We start from the raw sequence: 21772 nt of genomic DNA, 5'->3' as shown, positions 1-21772 counted from the left end.
CAGAGAACCGTCCTCATACACTTCCTGCCTCCCAGTATGCTTTGTCCTCTTTTTAACTTTTCACAGATGCACCTCCATCTGAGGGGCTCAGCCATGCCCTGCAGCAGCTCCTCCACTGAAGCAGGCTTGAAGTAATTAAGTCTAGCACAAGGAGGCCCCCTCCCCTTACTAGCAGAACCTTGCCTCCAACACCCAAAACAATTCTGTGTTTCCGTAGCTGAAACAGCTTGCTGCACCTCATGCTGCCATGCTTTTCACTCATGCTTATTTTCTTATGTTCCTATTTTTGCCAGACTGAAAATTCCCAGCTCTCTTGGCCTCCTCTTTTTCACTACATTCTCCAAGTCCTTAATCCATCTTTGTGGCCCTATATTGGGCACCCTAAAATAAGTCCGTATCTCTATTGTTCTAGGGAGCCCAAAATATAGTCCAATATCTCATCAATGCCAAGCAGAGGGCAACCACCACATTGCTCCCAGGTTCCAGCAACTCTCCCACTAATGCAGCCCAGAAAGCTGTTGGGCACTTTAGCCGAAGAACTGTACTGGTGGCTCATGCTAAGCTTAGTGCCCAGGTCATTTTCTGACAAGCTGCTATTCAGCCACGCAGTCCCCAGCCCATGCTGCAGACACATGGTTATCACTCCACAGGTGCAGTACTGGAATTGAAGATGATGAAGGTTCTGTTGGACCATTTCTCCAGCCTGTTCAAGTCCCTCTGGATGGCAATACTTCCATCAAGCCTTTGATCTCAGTTTTGTATCATCTGGAAACTTGCTATAGGTGTGGTTTGTATTATCATCCCAGTCTTTAATGACACATTTTAATAGTATTAACTACTAGTGACTGGCCTGTAGCTGGACTCTGTGATCGATCAGGTTTTTGTGCCCTGCTGTTCAGCTGGTTTTCAGTCCACCTTTCTATCTGCCTTTTTTAGTTCAGACCTCAAAAGTTTGTCTCTGAAGCTGTCCTGAGACAAGTGTCAAAAGCCTTTTTAATCTTAATAGAAACAATATCCACTCCTTCATCCACCAAGCTGATCATCCCACAAAAGGACACCATTTTAGTCAACAGTAATTTCATCTCCATTAATGCATGCTGACAAGTCTCAGAGCTCTTACTGTACTTCATATCATTGGAAACAATTTCCAGGATTTGTCTCATCACATCTCAAAGGATCAGTGTGAGATTGACTGGCCTGTAGTAACCTAGATCCTCCTTCTGCAAAATGAGCGTGACATTTGCTTTCTTCCAGTCCTCAGGAACCAGCCCCTCATCACCATGACTTTTCAAAAACAAAATGGAGCAGATGGACAATGACATCAATGACATCATCCTCCAGCACACTTCTGCTTATTCTGTATTGGGTCTCTGTCTATATGTTCTCTAATTTTATCTTTGTCCTCTGAGCATCAATATTTTCCTTTTCAATCTTCTAGGTCTGAGGACCAAGGATTCCAGAACAGAAGTGTACAAGCAAACTGAGGTCAAGATGACACTGGTTACCTTAGCCATTTCTTTTTTTACTAGAGTGCCTATCTGCTTATCCCAATCAGCAGCAGGCCCACATTTTTCTATACTTTAAGATGAATCAGCCTTGAGAATGAAGTAGTCCCTAAAAGTGAGCCAGATCTCCTTGTCCTGTCTTCCCTCTAGCATGGTCTCTCAAGAGATTCTTCCAAGCAGATCCCTGTAGAAGTCAAAGTCTGCTCTCAAGACCATGGCTGTGATCCTTTTTGTCCTGCTCCCTTCTCCCTGAAATTCACTATCATAGTCACTGCATTTAAGGTTGCCTCTGATTTTCATATGCCTGACCAGATCTTTGCTGTCTGGAGGATCAGGTCTAAGAGGGTGTCTTGCCTTATCAGCTCCTTGATCACCTATGTCAGGACATTACCAAAACCCAGAAGCTTCCTGCACTGCTGTGTTATCCTTTAGCAAATACCAGGATGTTTTAAGCTTCCAGTTAGATTTAAAGGTGTCTCCCCATTGTATTAAGATGACTTAATTCTCTATTGTCCTTGATCAGGGGACCTGCAGCAGACATTCTCAGGATGTCACTCATTTTAGTTTGCCCATTAATCCTTACTTGTAAGCTCCCAGTTGGTTTATAAGCTGTTCCAGTGCAAAGCTCCACACATTTCAACTGGTCTCTCACATGAATTTATCTTTCATCTTGTCTTCCCAGAACCCATATTTACTAAAGAGCCTGTAAACATGTAAGGCAAGGCTCACCTCACTTCTACCTGAATCTCTAATACCAATGAAACCACAGCCCTGCAACTGCAGAGAGATGTCCAGTTGCTCCTCACACTACATGTATTAGTGTACAGCCATCCCTAAGAGAAACACAGTTGTGCGATCGTTCCAGAAAGGTTATGAGAGTTTTCCTCATTATGCTGGGCTGCCAGCAGTTCCTCATTCAATGTGCTGATGCTTGTGGTGATGTCACTTCACTCCTGTTCTGCAAAGAAATTCTGTTGATTACAGAGTCAGTTTATATCACCCTGCTGACATCTGTTTACATCTGACTGCCGTCCTGCTCCACCATTTCCTTCTCTGCTACCATTCCTAGTTTGATGCTCTTTAATCAGGCTGGCCAGCCCCTTAATAGCACTTTTGGGTGGATCCTGCCACCTCCTAACACACCTATCCATTCCTTTGTGAGACTTTTCCTCAATAAAGGGGTCACCCTGGGTCCCCCTACCTTCACCATTACCCTTAGAGTCACACAGTCATGCTTGATACTTTCAAAGTGCCCAACCTGAAAACCTGCAGCAGTAAACAAATAGTCATAGGAGCAGAAAGCCTCAAACATCTGTCAGTAACATTCCAAATCCAAACCCCTGACAGGCAGCAGATTTCCACTGACAGTGAGTGGAGTCAGTGGACTGCAGCCCTAATCACTTTCCTCCTGCTACTGCATCCAGTGTCCTGGTGTTTCCACATGGCTCAGCAAGCTGATCTGGCACCAGATGTTCTGATGTAATTCTATCTGAATGTTTCTGGTAAATAATTTACTAGGTAGTATTTTCAAATAAAACACATTTCATTTGCTGACATTCATCTTTCACTACCGACAGTAACCACATTTAAGCAGCAGTTATATTTCATATGGAAAAAATTCCTTTCATTTTCAGAGTATTAATTAAAAACAAGAACACATGCCAAGTATTTCCTACTGGAATTTGAAACATGAATCAGTTTAAAAAACATACTTACAAGATTATCAATTTTCAGGGAATTCTTTATTTCTGCATGTATCCTTTGAAGCCTAGAATCCACTGAAGTTTCTGAAGATTAAAAATAATATTCATGAACATTTGTTATTCACACCAAGTTTGCTTTTGCAGAAATGATTCCATAAGTAAACCTCATACAGAATGCAAAAGAAAACAAGCCGGTATCCTACATGCAGGTACACATATAAATGCAATCAGACAAAAAGTATACAGCTTTTAAAACTGAATATTATTGGCAACACACACAATTTTTTCCTTAGCAATTACAACTGAAAATAATTTTCTATTCCAAAACACAGCTGCCACACTCCAACTGTAGGCCATCTTAACAAGAAGTTTTAATAAATATTAGAAGTTACAAAGCTGGAAGACTTTCCATGACAGGACACCTGGATATTGGTGGTTTGTTTTCAGTAAACTGGTCAAGTTACAGTCCAAATCCATCCAAACAAAATGTTCCCAAAACACGTGCTTCAGAAGTGTGAAAGATGAATGGACATGGCAGTTTCAGTTAAGTCAAACTCATCTTGGATGGGCTTTGGATAGTTGCTATTTGCCCTCTTGCTGCAACATTGGGTTGGGTGGAGTCCATGCCACCGGATCTGTACTATACTACAAATTACAGAAAGTGGTTTGGATTGTCCTCAAAGATGGAAGTACTGAAAAAGGAATTACTTATCCTTATGAAGGTCAGTCTGGAGGCACGGGCTAGCAGACAAGACCATAGTACTCTGAATCTAAGCCTCCTACTGAGTGAGAAGTAAAACTAAATAGTTTCAAGAGGTCTCTCAGAGTACTCTGTCATGAGAAGATACAAAGGAAAAAATGATGGGAGTAAGTGAAGTGATTTATACCAAAGAATAAAAGCTTTTTTTCCTCATGTTCACAAACAGAAGAGATTGAGGTTTAAAAGCTCAAATGACAGTGAAGTTAGAATAGCAAAGACCTGTTCTACTGCACTGCACTGCAGAAAGAACACAGAAGGACAAAAATGCACTTTCACAAATGTGAAAGAAGAATCATGGATCAAACAGCTCACACTGATTCCATACAGCCAACCTCAGCAGTACATTATCAACTACCCTCAGCATTACATTATCTTATCCAGGAAGAAATTACATTCAAAATATAAAATGACCAAAAAGTACTGTTCAGATTCTTCAAACTAACCTCTCTTCTTCTCAATCTTCTTAACTTCTGATTTCTTGCCTTCTTCTTTATTCTGCCTATCAAAAATGTTGAAATGTTTTTACAATGTTGTAAAACCTGCTTTCCCCACTCCCCCCACCCCAGTTTTTGGATGAGTATTTTGAGGTATTATCTCACTAAAACATTAGCATGCAAAAACCACAAAGAGCCCAACCCTGGTTTTCAAGGACAAACAAGTTAAAAAAAAATTATGAGCTAGGATACTGCTGATAAGTCCTCCGTACTCAGAGCTGTATTTTTCTAGAAGCTGTGAATTAAAGGATTATAAAAATAAATAATTTCCAAACTGTATTTTGGTATTTGTTGCATATTAACTGGAAAAATGGCATTATACAGAACTAACTTGTGGAGAAAGAAGATATTTTAATTATCAAGACAAAAGGAGTAAAATTATTTACCATTACCACAGGGAATTTGTAGAGAGATCAATTAATCATAATCAGTTCCTACAAGCTATTTTCTCAAATAATTAATTGTAACAGTATACATATCTTACAACTGACCACAAATGTATCAAATGCAATAATTTGAAAGTTCTTGAAGGAAGAAATAAAAAAAAAAAAAGGTGCAGTAATGCAGCAATAAACCTCTTTGATCTTTCCCCAAGTGTATACTGAAAATAAAGCTGAGACTCAAAAAAAAAAAAAAAAAAAACTAAAAGAAAAAACAACAACAAAAAAAATTCGTTTCCATTTCAGTTATAGGATGAAGACAGGTAGAAATCTCTGAAACAAGATTTTGAGCTCCTTATGCAGAGAAAATCATGAACTTCTGTTTAACAATACCTCAGTTTTGTCTGACTGAGAGATTTAAAAGCTTACTTTTAGAATTTGCATATTTAAGCGTATCATGACTAAATGTCCTGTGGCTAGTTTTCTTCCTATCATACTAATATGCATACATAAAACATGTAGGCCTTATCTTCCATATTTTCTTCATAAAGAAGAGAAAACTCGTCTGCTTCAACAGGCAGCACAATCTCAACAGTACAGGTAAACTTTGTATGTATACAGAATGGTGTACAAAGCACCCTAACTAAAAAAATACTAATGAAGTAGCTATCAGAACATGGAAACTATGATGATGAGCAAAATAATCAAAACACATTTCAGCCTATACTAATTTTACATTTTATCAATATTGAGTTTTGTGGTATTAGTCATCAACCGTAATTAAATTAATTATGCATTCCCTTTATCTTCTGGAAACAGAACTCTATCTACCCTCCAATGCATAAAATATGACAGCTATTTAAAAGTAGAAATTTGGTTATTGTAACTAAATCAATATATGACAGCTGGATTACCAAAATCAAATCAGCATGTGTTAAATAATGATATATTAAAAGCTGCTAAGATGCTAAGGCAATTTAGTATCTCTGAAACTGGAGATGCCTAGGTTTGCCACAAGTAGGTAGAGTATTTTTGTTAGGTCTCAAGAGGAGTGATAGAAAGAAGAGCAAAAAGGGCTGGAGCATAAGTAAAGAAACACCTAAACAAACGACATTCTTGTTAGTGAATGTGAAAAAGACAGGTGAAGAGAAACTTTATTCTCTTCCTTTCCTCTAAATTTTTACCTTATTCTCTTACTTTCTTTGGCCCTCCCACTACTGGTGGGGATGAGAACATCAAGCTGTTGTGGTGCAGCTTCTTCACTCACTTGCAGAATAGTGAATGACTCAGATTTCTTCCTACTGTCCTACTCTCTAAGCTCCTAGTGGAACTCTATTCTTATGTTTGATTCAAGTAATCTTCTAAATGCAGTATGTTCTTGGTCAGTCAACTGGCTTTGCAATAGTAATTATATTTTCCTTGTTCTGTCTGACAGCATGTGTTCCAACTGTCAGAGAGAGAAGGAAATACTTTCCTGCTAACCTGCATTCCATACCTTACCAGAAATCCATAACAATAGGCTAACAGGACCTACCAGGCCCTAACAATTTAATCTAAAAATTTTAAGAAAAATATATGGCTGTCCTGAACAGTTTTCCACATTGATCCCTTTTCACATGGACATTCTTAAGTTAGTTCTAAAAAGAACACACCAGCTGTCCTCTGCTAGAGATTCTACATCACCGAAAGACTAACATGACTTAATTTCTATGTTCCGTTCTTTCTATTCTTCCACAATAGAAAATTTTGGTTTAAGGAGCTTTTCACTCTCCTCTCAAAAAGAAGATAGAAAACCAAAAAGGCCAGGAGGAGACAACAGGAGAACACAGTGCAAACCATTTTGAAAGCTTTCCAGAAGTTTCACCTCAGATTAGGTTAAGCATTCCTACAACCTAACCATCATGTTAAAATATACTCACGATTCAGATTCTGTTTGTTCCTCTTGCTTACGTTTTCTTTCTGTTACTTCTCTCTCATGCTGGCTTCTTACAGTGTTTCTTCTGTGTGCTGCTGGACAGCTTCTTCCCCCTTTTTTCTTCTGTTGTCATTTGGCATTTTATGATTGGAAAGAGAAAAATAACATTATTGAATTATTATTCTGTAAACAGATGAAACTAAGTATCTCTGAAACAACTCTACTCTGTGGAGCAGCCAGACAAACACCAGCTTTCCCTGAAGCCAAACACAATTTATTTAGTACTTCCTTCTTTTTTACTGTTCAATACTAAGCACCAAAGGGCAATACTAAGCTCCAGAAAAATTAAGACATTACAAATTGCTGGCTAGAGACAGTACCTTTCAAAAATGTGATTTCAAGCCACATATTCTTCAGATGCACCCAAGGAAAACAACATCTGTCTTCCAAGGAACACAGATTAAAAAAGCCCCATATGCCCCTTGACATTTAAATCTTTTGTTAAAAAGTAAATGTCTTAGAAAAGACGCTTTTCTTCGAAAATACTAGAGGCTCCTGAAATAATTATTTGATAAAAATATAGTTCTGAAACTTTTATTCTGTATACCTGTACACCAGCCACACCAGACTCCTGTCATTAAAATCTAGCACTAACTTGAAGAAAGATCTCCAGCGATAACTACTTTCCTCTGTAATAAATTTATCAGGAAAACAGAATTATACCTTGTCCCCTTCTTGCTCTTCTCCTTCATCTTCAGAATCCGAAGCTGATGCAGAACCCACTTTTGCAACATTTTTCCTCTTTGGTTCAGCTTCTTTCTTTCCTTCCTTTTTATCAAATTCTTTCTTTGATTTCTCCTCTTCCTTCTGACTTTCCTCATCTTTTTTCCCTTGCTTTTTGGGCTTTTCTTCTGGTCCTTTTTTCTTTACCTTCTCCTCCTCATTAACACTAAAAAAAACCAGTATTTAGGCATCACATTCATTAACTACAGTGACTTGAAAGAACAACATTCTAACTCAGGAAGCTGGATCTAACCACAGAACTGTAAAATGACAAAGTTAATTCACTTAAGGACTCCTCAAAAAGAGTATTTTCTCTGAAATTAAAACCCACTACCTGTGGGGGGAAAAAACCCCATCAAATAAATGTCAATATGGAGGGTCTAAGTGCACAGATTGTAACCTAAGAAATTAATCCTCTGGACACTCTACACACAGATGGGTCTGTAAGACACAGAGTGCATAAACTGTAAACTAGGTTTAAAGTATACTTAAGTTGTTCGTATTCCAAAACTGTGCATCTGCCAATTTATAGAAAACTAAACATATGTTAAACTTTTCCTTGACTTTCTAGAAGCATGACTTGACATAAGAACTGAAGTGGCAAAACCAAAATTCAGGCAACCAGTGTTGCAATTTCATCAAAGGAGATTTCTGAAACAAAAATGTACAAAAAGGAAATTGCTCTTTTATTTTTGTTAGTTGTTGTATTTTCTCTTAATAAATGTCTTTCCTCTACACTCAGCATACCATCATATAAGGAATTTTTTACAGATTGGACAAATTAGGAAGGTTAATATCTTGTCTCTCCGGTTTCAGAAATGTCCTTCCTTGAATTACTCTATCATAAAAACATCTACACAATTATTAACTTATATTGAACACTACAGGGGAAAAATCTGCCAGGAATAAACATTTTCAAGTCTTAACACAAGGAGCAACATAGTTGACAATGAAGAAACTTAATATTAAGAAAAAACTCACAAGTCACCCTCTGAAAGACATGACGGTTTCACCAACTTGGGTCTTCCTCTTGGTTTTGGGACTTTTACTTCAGAAGCTATTAGTTATACAGAAATAATCAGTTAGTCCACAGCCACCATCTGTTACTGGTCCATATGACAAGATATAAGGTATGCTTAAATCAAAATATACACCCTAACTTTGTTACTGTACAGAATTCAAGGTAATTGAATACCAAACTTAATGAAGATCTCTGAAAAGTTAGTGTTGGCAGCTGTTTTAGCTGACTAGTGAATTAAAAAACTTTGATGCTTTCTAGCCACAGGCTCTGGCTGCTAATTCTTGTGCTTTTTGCAATCTATACAGTTGTAATTTGTTTCGTATGTTCTGTAACTAAGATGAGTCTTAAACTAGATAATGAGAAACCTGACATTAGAGGATGAAAAGCAGTCACTTATGTCTACATTTATACTCTTTGTTGTCTACTAGTTTTACTCATATCTTAGGGTTCCCATCACTTTTCAGGCTAACAAACCACTGCCAATAAGTTCTACCACCACACTACAGTGCTGATCAAACCTCTTAATGTCATCAGATTCACCATATTGTTAAGAGTTAGACAAACAGCCTGCCTTCTTAGAACTTATGTACCTCAAATGCTTGTCCAGTACCACAGTGACTATGTAGTCAGAAAACCTAATATTCAGAGTTTAAACTGTTGTTGTTCTTAGCACAAAGCACTTTTAAGCATCCTACCAACAGAAAACACTGCATAATATATTTTCCAAAAAGAATCTCTTACAGACCCTTCCCTGCTCTTATTGACAGTAGTTAGTGAAAACTAGCAAAAAACTGTAAAGATAAACCCACAAATATTAAAAAAGCACATTTAGTGCATGTAATGAAATGGCAGAGTAGGATGAATTAATACTTAATTTCCTCACAGCTTTCATGGCAAAAGTGATTAAAGTCTATTTAATTGTAGTTCCACTGTTTTTATATTGTCAGCAGATACAGAGCACTATAAATTATTTTTTCCTTGATTAGGTGCTCATACAATCAACTTAACTGCTGCAAGAACTGTCTTCCAAACCACTAATTAGTGATCAAGGATATCTGCAAGCTTACAATTAAAGTGACAACAGAGCATTGCTAATCTGAAAGAAACAGGAACTACAGTATTATTACTAAATGGTTCTAACAAAACATTAAAAAAAAATCAGTTATATTTTCTTTTTATTTGCCTATCAATCAACAGAGACCACCTCAAACATTTGAAGGTGTGTCTTTAGCTCTTACTTTGTTTTTCTTGACCTCTGAACTCCATCTACAGGCTCCTTGTTCCCCCAATTCCCATCTTTGTGTTTTATGGATCTTCTAACTTTTTTGAAGTATTTTATAGACCTTTAATGAATACAAACTCGCCAGAGACTTCAAACTAACCAGTCTTTAATTCAGAAGACTAAACATTAATACTAACAATTTAAATCCATTCATGTCCTCAATTCATCCATTTGAGATTTTTCTTACTACAATCTATTAGCAAAATCTGCCTTAGCATGCAAAAATACTCTGTAGTACTTCAGAGAAAGGAAATAACTCCCTGACTACTTCTACTAAAATATTTCTGTGGTGAAAAAAATTAAATCATTCTTCTGAAGTTACCTGCTGGTCTTCCTCTTTTGGGGCTTACTTTTGGAGACACTGGCCCAGTAGTCGTTGCTGTCCCTGCTGCTGCTTCCTCAGCTTCAGCTTGTTTTTCAGACTAATTGAAAGAATTAATTTCACCAGTGAAAAAATACATAGCACCAATATCTGAATTTCTCAAAAAAACACCTTTAAACTTCTGGAAATATGTTATTATGTGATTGCTTGTACACATGAAAGGTGTCTCTGAAGTAACAGTTTCACCCTCTCCAAACCCAAATGGGGAAAACAGTCAAGAACTTAGTGTCCAGCACAAAGGACAACTAGAGTACAGATACAGCATGCTACTTTTCTGTAACAAAGGTCACAAACACTTCATACTCATCCACCATCCCTGCTGTCATCTGTAACTTTGGAAGGTAAGATTTCAAACACAAAATTAAGATGTGCCCTACTTACTTCTAGTTTTCAGTTGCGTCAGTGCCCTGATCTGGCTTGCTGTGCAACCACAAGAACTTTAAGGCTAGCGTATTCTGAGCAAGCAGCTGGAACCATATCTTTCAAAGTAACTCTGTACTCTCCCAGGTTGTAAAGACCACAAAAATCACAAATTTGTGAAAAAGAGGAGTATTTCAGGTGTTAGTTCAATGTGACAAAGATGTTAAGAGAAATTTTTCAGAGCTCCAAAGCAGGTTATTTTATTAGCAGTTCAGCAACAGTTTATGTCTTATTTTTTCTTATTTGCAATGAACTGTTTGGGAAAGACAGGACTCCATATTCCACATCAAATTAAAAATAGCTAAGACTTGTAAAACACTCTGGGAAAACTTTAATTCCTGCAAATCTTTCAGACACTTGAAAAGGGGGAGTAAAGTGTGAAACACCTAAATTTATGCATAATCTGCCATGAAAGGAAATAACATCCAGTATTACCACATCCAAAAAATGCCAGTAACATGAAGTAATTAAATATATTGTTACCTTTCTTTTTCTTCCTCTTCTAGCAACTTTAGGAATAGAAGCATCATTTGTTTTCACCACATCCTGTGAAGATTAAAAAATGTTCCTAAGAATCTTAATAAAACGAAGATATATTTCATTTATTCCATTGTTTTTTTACACAACAAAGCCTCTGGCACACAACTTAGACAAGATTCTTGTAATGCACATGAAGACACTGTGTGCTTTTAAATTATTAAAATCTAAAATTATTAGACATTAGGAAGAAATTCTTTACTGTGAGGGTAGTGAGGCACTGGAACTAGTTGCCGCCAGATTGTGTGCCCCATCCCTGGCAGTGTTCAAGGCATGGCTGGATGGGGCTCTGAGCAACCTGGTCTAGGAAAAGATGTACCTGTCAATGACCAAGGGGGTTAGAACTAGGTAATTTTTAAGGTCTGATCCAACCCAAATCATTCTATGATTATCTGATACTTAGGACTTCTTCCCAAGATTAAAAAAAGAAATTAAGTATAAAATAATGTTCTGTTCTAAATAAAGATGCTATGTAGTGATGTCTTAATCTATCTAGACTCTTTATCTAGTTTTTAAATGAGGTACATTTGCAATATAGTAAGTGTAAGTGGTATGTGATAAAATATACAGTCTTCCAACTGTTTTAATTGAACTTATAGACATATCAGACTAGAAGTTTTCTCTCTGATGCAAACTTCAATTTCTGGTCACTTCAGTGAGAGATATAAATGTGACTGAGCATACAAAGTTTTGCATAATTAAAACAGCTCTTGGAACTGCCACAGTAGTAATACTTCCAGTGTCTTAATACTCAGTAACAGATTTACACCAATAAACATAATATTATGCTGTTCTCTGTTATGTAAAAAAAAGCTCTCACGTACTTCTTTACTGTTTTTTTCAGAGGGCAGATCATCTTCCTTTGAAGTGTCTATCTCCTTTTCTTCTGTTTCAGCTTCTGTAGGTAAATTATTATCCCCTTTAGGGGATAACTGCAAAGCAAGTCCACAGAGGATAAAAAATGCATTAGAAAGTACTTTACAGTAAAAAGAGAACATGCTAATTACCAGGTTGTGCTTCACTTTAGTTTAAATCTGCAAGTACACTCATTTCTTAGGTACCCATTAAAAGTCTAATCGTACTGGACTATTTCCTCTTGTGAGGAAGGGTCAATGGAGCTGGGCCTGCTCAGCCTCAACAAGAAATGACTGAGAGGGGACCTCATCAATGCGCTGAAGTGTCTGGAGAGAAGGTGCCAAGAGGATGGATTCAGGCTCTGCTCAGCGGTGCCAAGCAACAGCAGAAAAGGCAATGGGCACAAACTCATGCGCAGAAGTTCAACCTCAACATGAGGAAGAACTTCTTTATTGTGCAGTGACCAAGCACTGCAAAAGATTGCTCAGAGAGTTTGTAGTCTCCCTCCCTGGAGATATTCAAGAACAATTTGGACACAGTCCTGTCCAATGTACTCTGGGATGACTGCTTGAGCAGAAAGGCGAGCCAGACTAGGTTCCCTCCAGGCTGACCCAGTCTTCGGATTCTGCGTGAATAACCCTTCAGTCAGTTATGGACACATGTCTGTAAAGCTGTGCTTCCTCACAGATTCTTGTGCACCTGCTCACTGACAGGTGGGAAACTGAAAAGTCCTTGGTTTAGGGTAAACACTACTTGGCAAAAACTAAAACATCAGTGTGTTATCAACATTTTTCTGATACTAAATCTAAAAAACAGCACTGCATTAGCTACTAAGAAGAAAACCAATCCTATTCTTGCTGAATCATAATAATTATAGTAATAATGGCCAAATAAAGAAACCACAAAGTAAGTTGTTTCATCATTTGTAAGATGGTAATTTATGCACTTTTTCTTGTTTTGTTGGGTTTTTTTAAACCTTTAAAATGCTAGTTTTGGTTTTGGGAAAGCAATTAAACTTGAAAAATCAAGAGTTTGTAATTATTTATTTGAAAATAATCAACACTTCCTTGCAGCTGATGTATCTGCATGTCTTTAAGATTATCAGTTCTCTCAATTTGAATACTATTGTCTTGTCCCACTTTCAAGCACCTTTCTTAAAATTCCATTTTTAAATATCTAGCTTTTAAAATTTCAACACTAAACAAAGCAACTACCACACAGTATTTCTAATTATATGAAGATACAGAACATTATTGAGTCTTTTTACAGAGTACAATTTTAAGACAGAAGAACTATTGGTTCACTAAAACCAAAGAAAACCAGAGTACAAGGACTGGTTAATGAAATTATATAGCTACATTATTATGATTAAAAAAAAAAAAAAAAAAAAAAAAAAAAAAAAAAAAAATTTGCTCTGTATTTTGCCTTAAGATGATTAATTATATTATGGGTTCTTTGACCCATTCAGGATCTTCCTGTCCATCTTTATGTTTAAATGGCTCTATGTTTTCCTGTTTCTCTTACACTGTGTTAGCACTGAACAGCCTAAAAGCACTTTTGATGAGCAACATGAAGCTGAAGTCATCGGCATTCCCACTAGCATATGCTGCTTGAGGCATAAAAGAGTGAAGCAAACTGATTAATCAGTTTAAAAGAAGTCCCCCTCCCACAGCAGCAAATGCTAAGAACAAATGCTTTTATAGGCAGCACGCACAGGAAAGAGCAGCACTGGTTTGCTGACATTGCCAGGAAATTATGTGTTTCAAAGCACTGCTAAGGTACAGCAAATCGCCCTTACATTCCACACTTTCAAGTACTGAAATAAGGAATTCTAGGCAGTAAGAAGTTGGGAGAAATAATCAAAATTTTGCAGGCTCCAACACAACAAAACCATTCTCAACATCATCTATCAGTATCTACCAGTAGATTAATTTTTTTTTTGCCTCCCACCAATCTTGAATAACCAACTATTACAGCTAGTGGACTAATCCTATTTGCTATGTATCTGACACAATGCAAATTCTTCAGCTGCAATTGTGAATCAGTACTGAAGAAGAGCCAGCAACACCTACAGAAAAACTACATTAAATCTTGGCAAATAATCAAAATGGAAACACAGGTCAAGAATGAAGGCAAGTCTATTCAAAACAGTCTGACATTTAAGGCCACTGCTCATCCTGCTGAGTAGTAATTTCCAAAAATGAGTTATGTATAAATGAGATACCATAAATGTCAATCCTACCTGTGTGACATTTTTTGTCATTTCAGAATTATATTTTTAAAACCACTGAGAAGAGTTGACAACACACAGTATATCTCCCATGCCGTATGAGAAATATCCCCATATGAACAGAACATTCAAGAATAGACAAAAGTTCAAAGCAGTGAATCCTTAAGTGTTCAGTAAGCTAGGAAGCTTTACCTCTTACAGTATAAATTATGTACTGCATCTGCAAATTGAACCGAAGATGTTTCAGACTGAAATGAATTTTGTTTTGGAAGGCTTCTAAGGTATGCACACATTTACAAAGCAGAGAAGTTTAACTGTATAAACTGCTGCATACTGATTCCTGACTTCAGAGTTGAATTGATATATGAGATTCTCTATATCCTAAGTAGTTCATTCAGGTCTAAATCAAGCTGATTCTTACAAACCTTCTCTGGCAAACACACTTAAGTACCCTTTCACCCATGACAACCCAATACTCTGTTCTGCTTTTCCATATAAATGATCACAATAAAAAGTGAGTCATACCTGTCAATAATATGAAGAAGTCTTCAAAAACAGAAAGGGAAAAGTTAACCTAATTCTTGATGATAATTATAATTTCCAACTTCTCCCGCCTAGGAACTACTGTACGAATTTTAAATATATTATGATATAGAAATACAGGCTGGTAAAGAAATTAATTTGCAAAAAACATATAGAGCACCGTAAAAGGAAAACAGAAGGACAAAAGCATTACTGTAAGTATACCTCAAAAAAAGCAAACACAGGCAAGTTACAATATTAAACCACTGTTAGTTTAAAGTATTTAAGTAAAGACTTGGCAATATAGTTTTGACTTGAAAATGTTTCTGGCAGAGCAAAGCAGAAATTCAACCACTTACTTTTGGGACAGAAGACTTCTTTCTTTTGGTTCCTGCTTTTTCTTCACTCCCCTCAGCAGGCTCCTGACTGCTTTCTTCAACAGTTTCATTGACTGGAGTGTTAATGGCTGGGTGGGGCTTCAACAAAGAAAACACCAAAAATTAGACCTAAATCCTCTCCTCACCTAAGGTGTATTCTCCCAAATGTACTACTGAAGAAAGCATCATGTCAAGGAACCCCTTACTAGAAGGACAAGAATATTAAATACCTCTTATTTAATTAATTTCCACTGTTTTCAATTTAATTTGCAACTTATTAAATTTTGAGACTCTAATTCTGTAACAAGTCACTTTCACATTACCATACTGCAATATAAGTATTTTCTTATGTAAAATATAACATATCTTAACAAATCTGAAAGATAAGAGATAATAAAAACATGTTCTTGGTCAAATACAACCTTCTGATGCTACTATAAAGAAGTGCATTATTAAATATGCTATCAATCCTAAGTAATTCAACCACTTGTTCCACAAAATGTAAGCAGGAAAAGGATTGCAGTAAGATAATGAATGAATTAAAAGTTAAAACCATTGTAACAGAGGAGATAAAGTCTAAATTACTCTTTTTTCTTCCATTACATTGTGCATAGCTTTCTATCTCTTACATACTAGCTACTTCAAATAAAGCTGGCAGAACTCCCCTGACTCTTTTTTTTCCCCCACTGAGGAAGTGGGTTTGGGTTTAAGCCCAACCTACAGCCCAATCTTTCTGCCCTCCAACTCCCTTACTTGCAGTTACAAGCAACATCTGCAAAGTATCAATACTGCTCTTAGAACATTCCAATCCCAGCAAAGAAATGGAAAATATGGCTCTCAGAAGGCCTTACCAAGACAAAAAAATGCAGTGGAGAACTGCTAGCAAACAACCTATTTTACCACTGCTTGGGTCCATCGGATGGAATAGTGGCATTTACAAAGCAGGAGCAGATTGCAGCTTCTCAAGCCTGAACTGCCAACAGTGCGAACCACGACACCCAGGTGCCAGAACGCTCTGCAGCCGAAGATGTGGTGCGGCAATGGGCCATGACCCTTCATGGCAGCACCCCTGCCAAGGACAGGGGCGCATCCCAGGAATGTCAAGACTCTCGATACAAATGCCATTGTCATTCACGCTGCAGTGAAACTGTCCAGCCAGTGCCACAAAGCACACTCAGCCAAGACAGAAATGAGTGGGTAGCAAGTCCCAGCAGACCTCTGCCCACCAACAGAAGGAAGAAGGATCTTCACAGGATGCCGCAGATTCCTGGCGGCAACTACCTTTCTCACTTTTTGTAATCTTTTGCTTCTCCTACTTTTCTATTTTCTTCCTTGTTCACCTCTTTGAAAGTGAATAAAACAATTACCATTTTGATTACCATCACTTGACCTCTTGTCACTTAATCTCACTCCTGGGATATTTGAATTTCTGTCCTTCCAAGTTTCCACACAACTTGAACTTTGCATATAAAGGGTGCAGTAGTCCAGGTGAGTGGACACTCAGAAACATCGTGAGCCAAGGACTCCACTGGAAGACCCAACAGTTTCCAAGCTTAGACTGTGAGGGTATAAATATCCAGGGCTTTCTTTGCCCAGGGTCTCTCCCAAGAAGCACCCAGCTCAAGCTGTTATTCTGTGGTTGCATCACGATTAAATTACTTTATGGACCCAGCTGCCTAAGACTACTAAACAAAACTCAGGGTCCAGCCAAAAAGGAAATATTGTCTGATTGTGTGAATGTGGTATGTGCCCGGAGTCAGAGGGAGCCCAATGAGATCACTGGAGCTGTCTGCTGAAAGAGTGTCAGTCCCAGCTCAGGTGGTGGTGAGTGTGTCACAGCGGCTCCTGGATGGTCAGACATGGAAGCTCCCTGAACACCAAGCACTGGAAGAGGGGAGACAGAAGGTATGTGTCCAAGTAGGGCTGCAGGGCGTGGGGGAACCTGTACTACACCACCTGAGTAAGAAACAAGGAACAGCAAAAACAAAGTAACCACAACTAACTGTCTCCTATACCACCATCTTACCCAGGGGACACGCGGAAATGTGCAGAGAGGGCACTGGGGACCAACAAAGCCAGAGCATACACGACTGGAGGGAAGTATGTTTCTCTGACTTTTTTTTTTCCTTGTTTCTTTTTAATAGAACTATTAACAAAAAGCATATGTCAACTGACTAAACTGCACCAAATTGAATGTTTTGTTGCCTTTACTGTACCCCTTTTGGGCAAAGGTGGTGGAGCCTTAGAAACTGATTTCAAGCACTCTGCCACCCTTAAAACAAATACTAGCTTTCCCATAAGCTCCCCAGCAGACACAGGTTCAGCTGAGATAGATTCTCTTCTTCACAGCTGGTACAGTGCTGTCTTTTGAATTTAGTGTGAGACTTATGTTCAAAACTCATAGATTTTTTAGTTGTTGCTAAATACTGTTTACTCTAAATGAAGGAAAATACTACTTAGTAAAAACTAAAACTGTGTTATCAACAAGATTCTCATACCAAACGCAAAACAGCACTGCACCAGCTAGTAAGAAGGAAACTAACTCTATCCCAAGGGAAATCAGGACATTACACACTTAAACATCCATTCCTTCCCCAACTAAAATATCCGTAAGTCCTACTCCTCCAAAAAACCTTAGCTGTTAAATAAACCCTTTTGCAGATGTACTCTATTAGCACCAACAAGGACCACACACAAGTAAACATAAAAGCTGGCTAAAGGGCTTGATTTCCTCCAAGTAAAACTTGATTTTAATAATGCTCAGCACAGAGGAGAAGACTATCAAAAGGAAAGCTTTCTACAGTTAAACAACTAATTCAGAAGCAAATTTGCATGAATCTACTGCTTTACCTCATTCCTTCCGTAATTCAAACTGATTCAACCTTCCTGGCCAAGCAGGGAAACCTACAGCTGGCTGATCAGGACCATGTTCAGGAGACTTCTAGGTATCTCCAAGAATGGACACTCCACAATCTCACTGAGCAACCTGTAGAAGTGCTCAGTGACCCTCATAGAAAAAAAAAAAAAAAAGAAAAAAAAAAAAAAAAGAAAAAAGCAAGCTTCCTTATATCCATAGGGAGCCTCCTGTATCTCAATTAGGGCTTTTTGCCTCTGGAAACCCCTGAAAAGGGTCTGACAAGTCTCTTTGTACCCTTGTTTCACATATTTGTATAAACTGAGGAGATTCCGCGTCAGCTCACCAGGGCTGAGCAGTCCCAGCTGTCTGAACCTCTCCTCACAGCAGAAATGCTCCAGTCCATCACACTCATGACCTTCCATGGGTCTCTCTGTCCAGTATGTTCACATTGTTACTCAATTTGTATTGAGTAGCCCAGAACTGGATGCAGTTAAAACATCGCTACTAAGAAAAGTTTCTTCTTCAGTAATTTTATGGCCCACTTAAAGAAACAGAACTTTTTCCACATGACCTGTGGAAAAAAAAACTTTTTCTTCCTTTTCAGTAGAGAAATTGGGAAAAAACTTCAAAGAACAACCCAATGCCTCTAGACAAAACCTGACAAAGAACAACAGTGTGAAAAGTGCTGCCACTAAAGCTGAAGAACCTGAATGAAATTCAAAAGGCAGAAGAACCATCTTGCAGAAAAGCTGTCGCACTAAGAAAACAGCCTGCACCTATCTTTTGGCAACATGTTTTGTGTCTTCTCCCAATTGGAGATGTAGCTAGGAATTTCTCAGACACTACTGAAAGCACCACTTAACAGAAGTGACTGCTTTCTGCAGTGAAACAAAATATTAGACAAACTTTCTACTGTTGATTTATACCCAGATTTTAACCTAGTTTGAATGACTGGTATAGCTCACTGCCTCAGGCATCCACAGAGCATCTCTTTTCAATTGCCACAATAAGGACAGTGAAAAGGTGTACCAACTTGTATCTTACAGTAGCAGAAAGAATCTGTCTCTTATTACTACAGTCCTTCCCACTTCGATGCAGGGATTAGCATCTCTACATATCTCAGAGAAGAAATGCACCTGGAATACATGATGTTCCGACAATACTACAGAAACTCCTTAAGTCTTCATCCATATTCTCCTTCAAACTAGAAACACAGTAACATGGGATATCTTATGAAATAGGAATTAATTGGAGCTGAAATGGCACCTGGCATGCTGTGCAAAAACAGCAAATAAAAACAGGAGACAGCAACTCTTTCTATTATTATTGCAGCATTGCCTAGAAGACCCAATGTAGCCAAGGTCAGTATACGTTCAGTGTAAATACCAAAACTAAAAGCTTACAGAACGTCCAAAGTAAGCAAAGACAAAACGAGCAAGATAATTTGTCTTCATATTAAATTTGGGTCCTTTTACGGGTAGCATTGCATAGCTTGGGCTTAAGCTTAGAAGTTGTACAAAAAGAGTAAGAAATAAGGAGCTACTGGTGGACAAAAACTGAATGAAGTAATGTGACAGGGGCTGAAAGGCAAACATCACATTTCTTCCAACCGCTAGAATGAAAATACTGCACACTAGGAGACCCTATGCTGAAATCTTTCAAGGATACTTGTGGACACAGGTATTTGGTTTTAGAATACATAGGGCAGAGTGACTAAGACTCCAAAAACTCCACCACTTTTCAAGCACAGTCGCACAGTTACAAAGGTATTTCAGGAACACATATAGTTGTAAGTATGCATATATCCCCAGTTAAACAACCTCCATCTCTTCTTATGCTATCCATACTAGACTTACCAAAAATAAACAATATTTGAAATTTTAATATATGAAATTTTGTCTAACCTGCAGTTGAACAGCAGCAATAAGTCACCACCCTGTGTCAGGAAAACACTTACTTTATTTTCCCTCCTCCCCACAAAGCAAAAAAGATTTGTAGAGTCTGCATAGCTTACCTGCTGATGGGAGAATTTCACTTTGGGATTATTGTCAATTTCCCACAGCCCTTCATTGAAACCCTTTCTTTTATTTGGCTTGCCATATTTATCTTTATTTTCTGAATATGGGAATATGTCCTTTGGCCCCAAAAATGCCCTTAAGGAAAGAAAGAACAAAATTCACAGTTTAATTGGTTAGTCTTTTCAAAGAAGTAAGCACCAAGTGTTATTAAATGTCAAATTCATCACTACTATAATAATTATTCTACTAAAGTCCTTAGTTTTCTAAACTTTGGCCTGCAACATCCCAAGGTTTCCATTACTACCATCACACAGAGACCTCCCTCTTTCTCAGAGCACTGCATATCCGGGCAAGAAATGCTCAACACTGCATCTTAAGATTTCAGTAACAAGTCAACCGGTGACTGTGAACTGGATCAATTAAAAACTAAGTAGCTTATAAACAAAGAGAAAGAGCAATTGCCTCCTTATAGAAGAAAACCAAGCTTAAATGTTAGGAATTAAGCATCCTTGAATATTTTTATTGTGATGGATGTGAAAAAGCACCACCTGAATATACTGACTGCCCATTTATTTTTAAGAATGCTATGTAAGAATGTAATTAATTCAGCATTAATGCAGTAGTTTTTCAGGGTCTGACAACTTGATTTATGAAATTGAAACAATAAAGACTTTCTTATTTTAAGCTTCTCCCCCAGTCATTTTCTTGATGAAGTAAACATAATAATTATTCTATTTTTAAGACACTCTTGGGACAGTCTTGATGCTGCCTGTGTATCTCTTACAGACAAACAAAACACTCCTATCCCTACTGTAAGCTGTTGAACTAAAGCTTTTACCCATTAAGTTTTCTCACATGACGAAGTCACAGTATCCACTACTAGCCCCTCCAAGTTTAGAGGTAAAAATGAGGTACCATGTTACTGAGAATGGTTTATGCTAAAGAGCATCAAAGACTATTTACTATTTCACTCCTGCTCAATCTTCACGGCCTTTTGAAGGTAGGATTTCACTGTACCAATCTAACTGCTGCTAAGAGAAAAATGTACGCTTTGGTAGTACATCCTCTGTTTCAATCTACACCTAGACTTTGTGTAATTGCAATTGTGTTACATTCAACTATTTGAAAAGTTGAAGATACTTGCTTTCTTAAGTACCAGCTCACATACTGAGCTTAACTTCTAAGCTCCACCCCACTATTTTCTCCATTATTCTTAAAAAAAAAGCAGCTACTTTAGACTTGCATCCCACAAGGAGCAGAGAAAAACAAAAAACAGAATCTCATTAAAAGCTTAAGCATTTTCTTCTCCAGCAGTAAACACTCATCTATGTGCAGAAAGTATTAAGTAAGTCACGGTCAGCTTAGACTGCAAATCACCCACCTCTTGGCAAGAGACAGTTGGAGAGGATTCAGCCAGTGTGGGAAACATGCACCTGCAAAGCTTATTTACCCAGACTAAAAAGATGGGGAGGGAGACAGAGCAACTGGGAGAGACAAAAATAGGAAAAAAATGGCCTGTCTTCTTCCCTGTTCTCTAAAAGGAAGCATTTTTGCAGTCTCTGAGCCTTTGCCCATATTGTCAGGCATTGAAAAACACCTGAGAACATCTACTGTGAAAAGGTTATGAAGCTTACTAGGCTGCTGCAGTTTAATTCTCCTGTACCAATAAAGTAAAAGAAACAAGAAAAGCTGAATGAAAAGAGATTACCCTAATAAAGAAAGTCCAGAAAC

The 21772-nt window shown here is 37.8% G+C and overlaps 1 protein-coding gene across 5 annotated transcripts in view; it reads right to left on the bottom strand.

Annotated features, from left to right (window-relative positions):
- PSIP1 (PC4 and SRSF1 interacting protein 1) overlaps positions 1-21772 on the bottom strand; it is a 33398-nt gene that overhangs the window by 5910 nt on the left and 5716 nt on the right. For all 5 annotated transcript variants that reach the window (XM_056514620.1, XM_056514619.1, XM_056514618.1 and 2 more), the window contains exons 4-13: positions 20038-20176; positions 15149-15265; positions 12007-12114; positions 11129-11191; positions 10166-10265; positions 8522-8597; positions 7481-7706; positions 6762-6880; positions 4412-4467; positions 3222-3292 (exon numbers count right to left, since the gene is read on the bottom strand). In XM_056514620.1, the coding sequence (XP_056370595.1) occupies positions 3222-3292; positions 4412-4467; positions 6762-6880; positions 7481-7706; positions 8522-8597; positions 10166-10265; positions 11129-11191; positions 12007-12114; positions 15149-15265; positions 20038-20176 (1075 nt within the window). The remainder of the gene's footprint in view (positions 1-3221; positions 3293-4411; positions 4468-6761; positions 6881-7480; positions 7707-8521; positions 8598-10165; positions 10266-11128; positions 11192-12006; positions 12115-15148; positions 15266-20037; positions 20177-21772) is intronic.

Source organism: Oenanthe melanoleuca, chromosome Z (genome assembly GCF_029582105.1).
Source record: "Oenanthe melanoleuca isolate GR-GAL-2019-014 chromosome Z, OMel1.0, whole genome shotgun sequence".
NCBI lineage: Eukaryota > Metazoa > Chordata > Aves > Passeriformes > Muscicapidae > Oenanthe > Oenanthe melanoleuca.
Note: the sequence above shows the minus strand (reverse complement) of the source record. Positions and strands in the feature narration are given on the sequence as shown.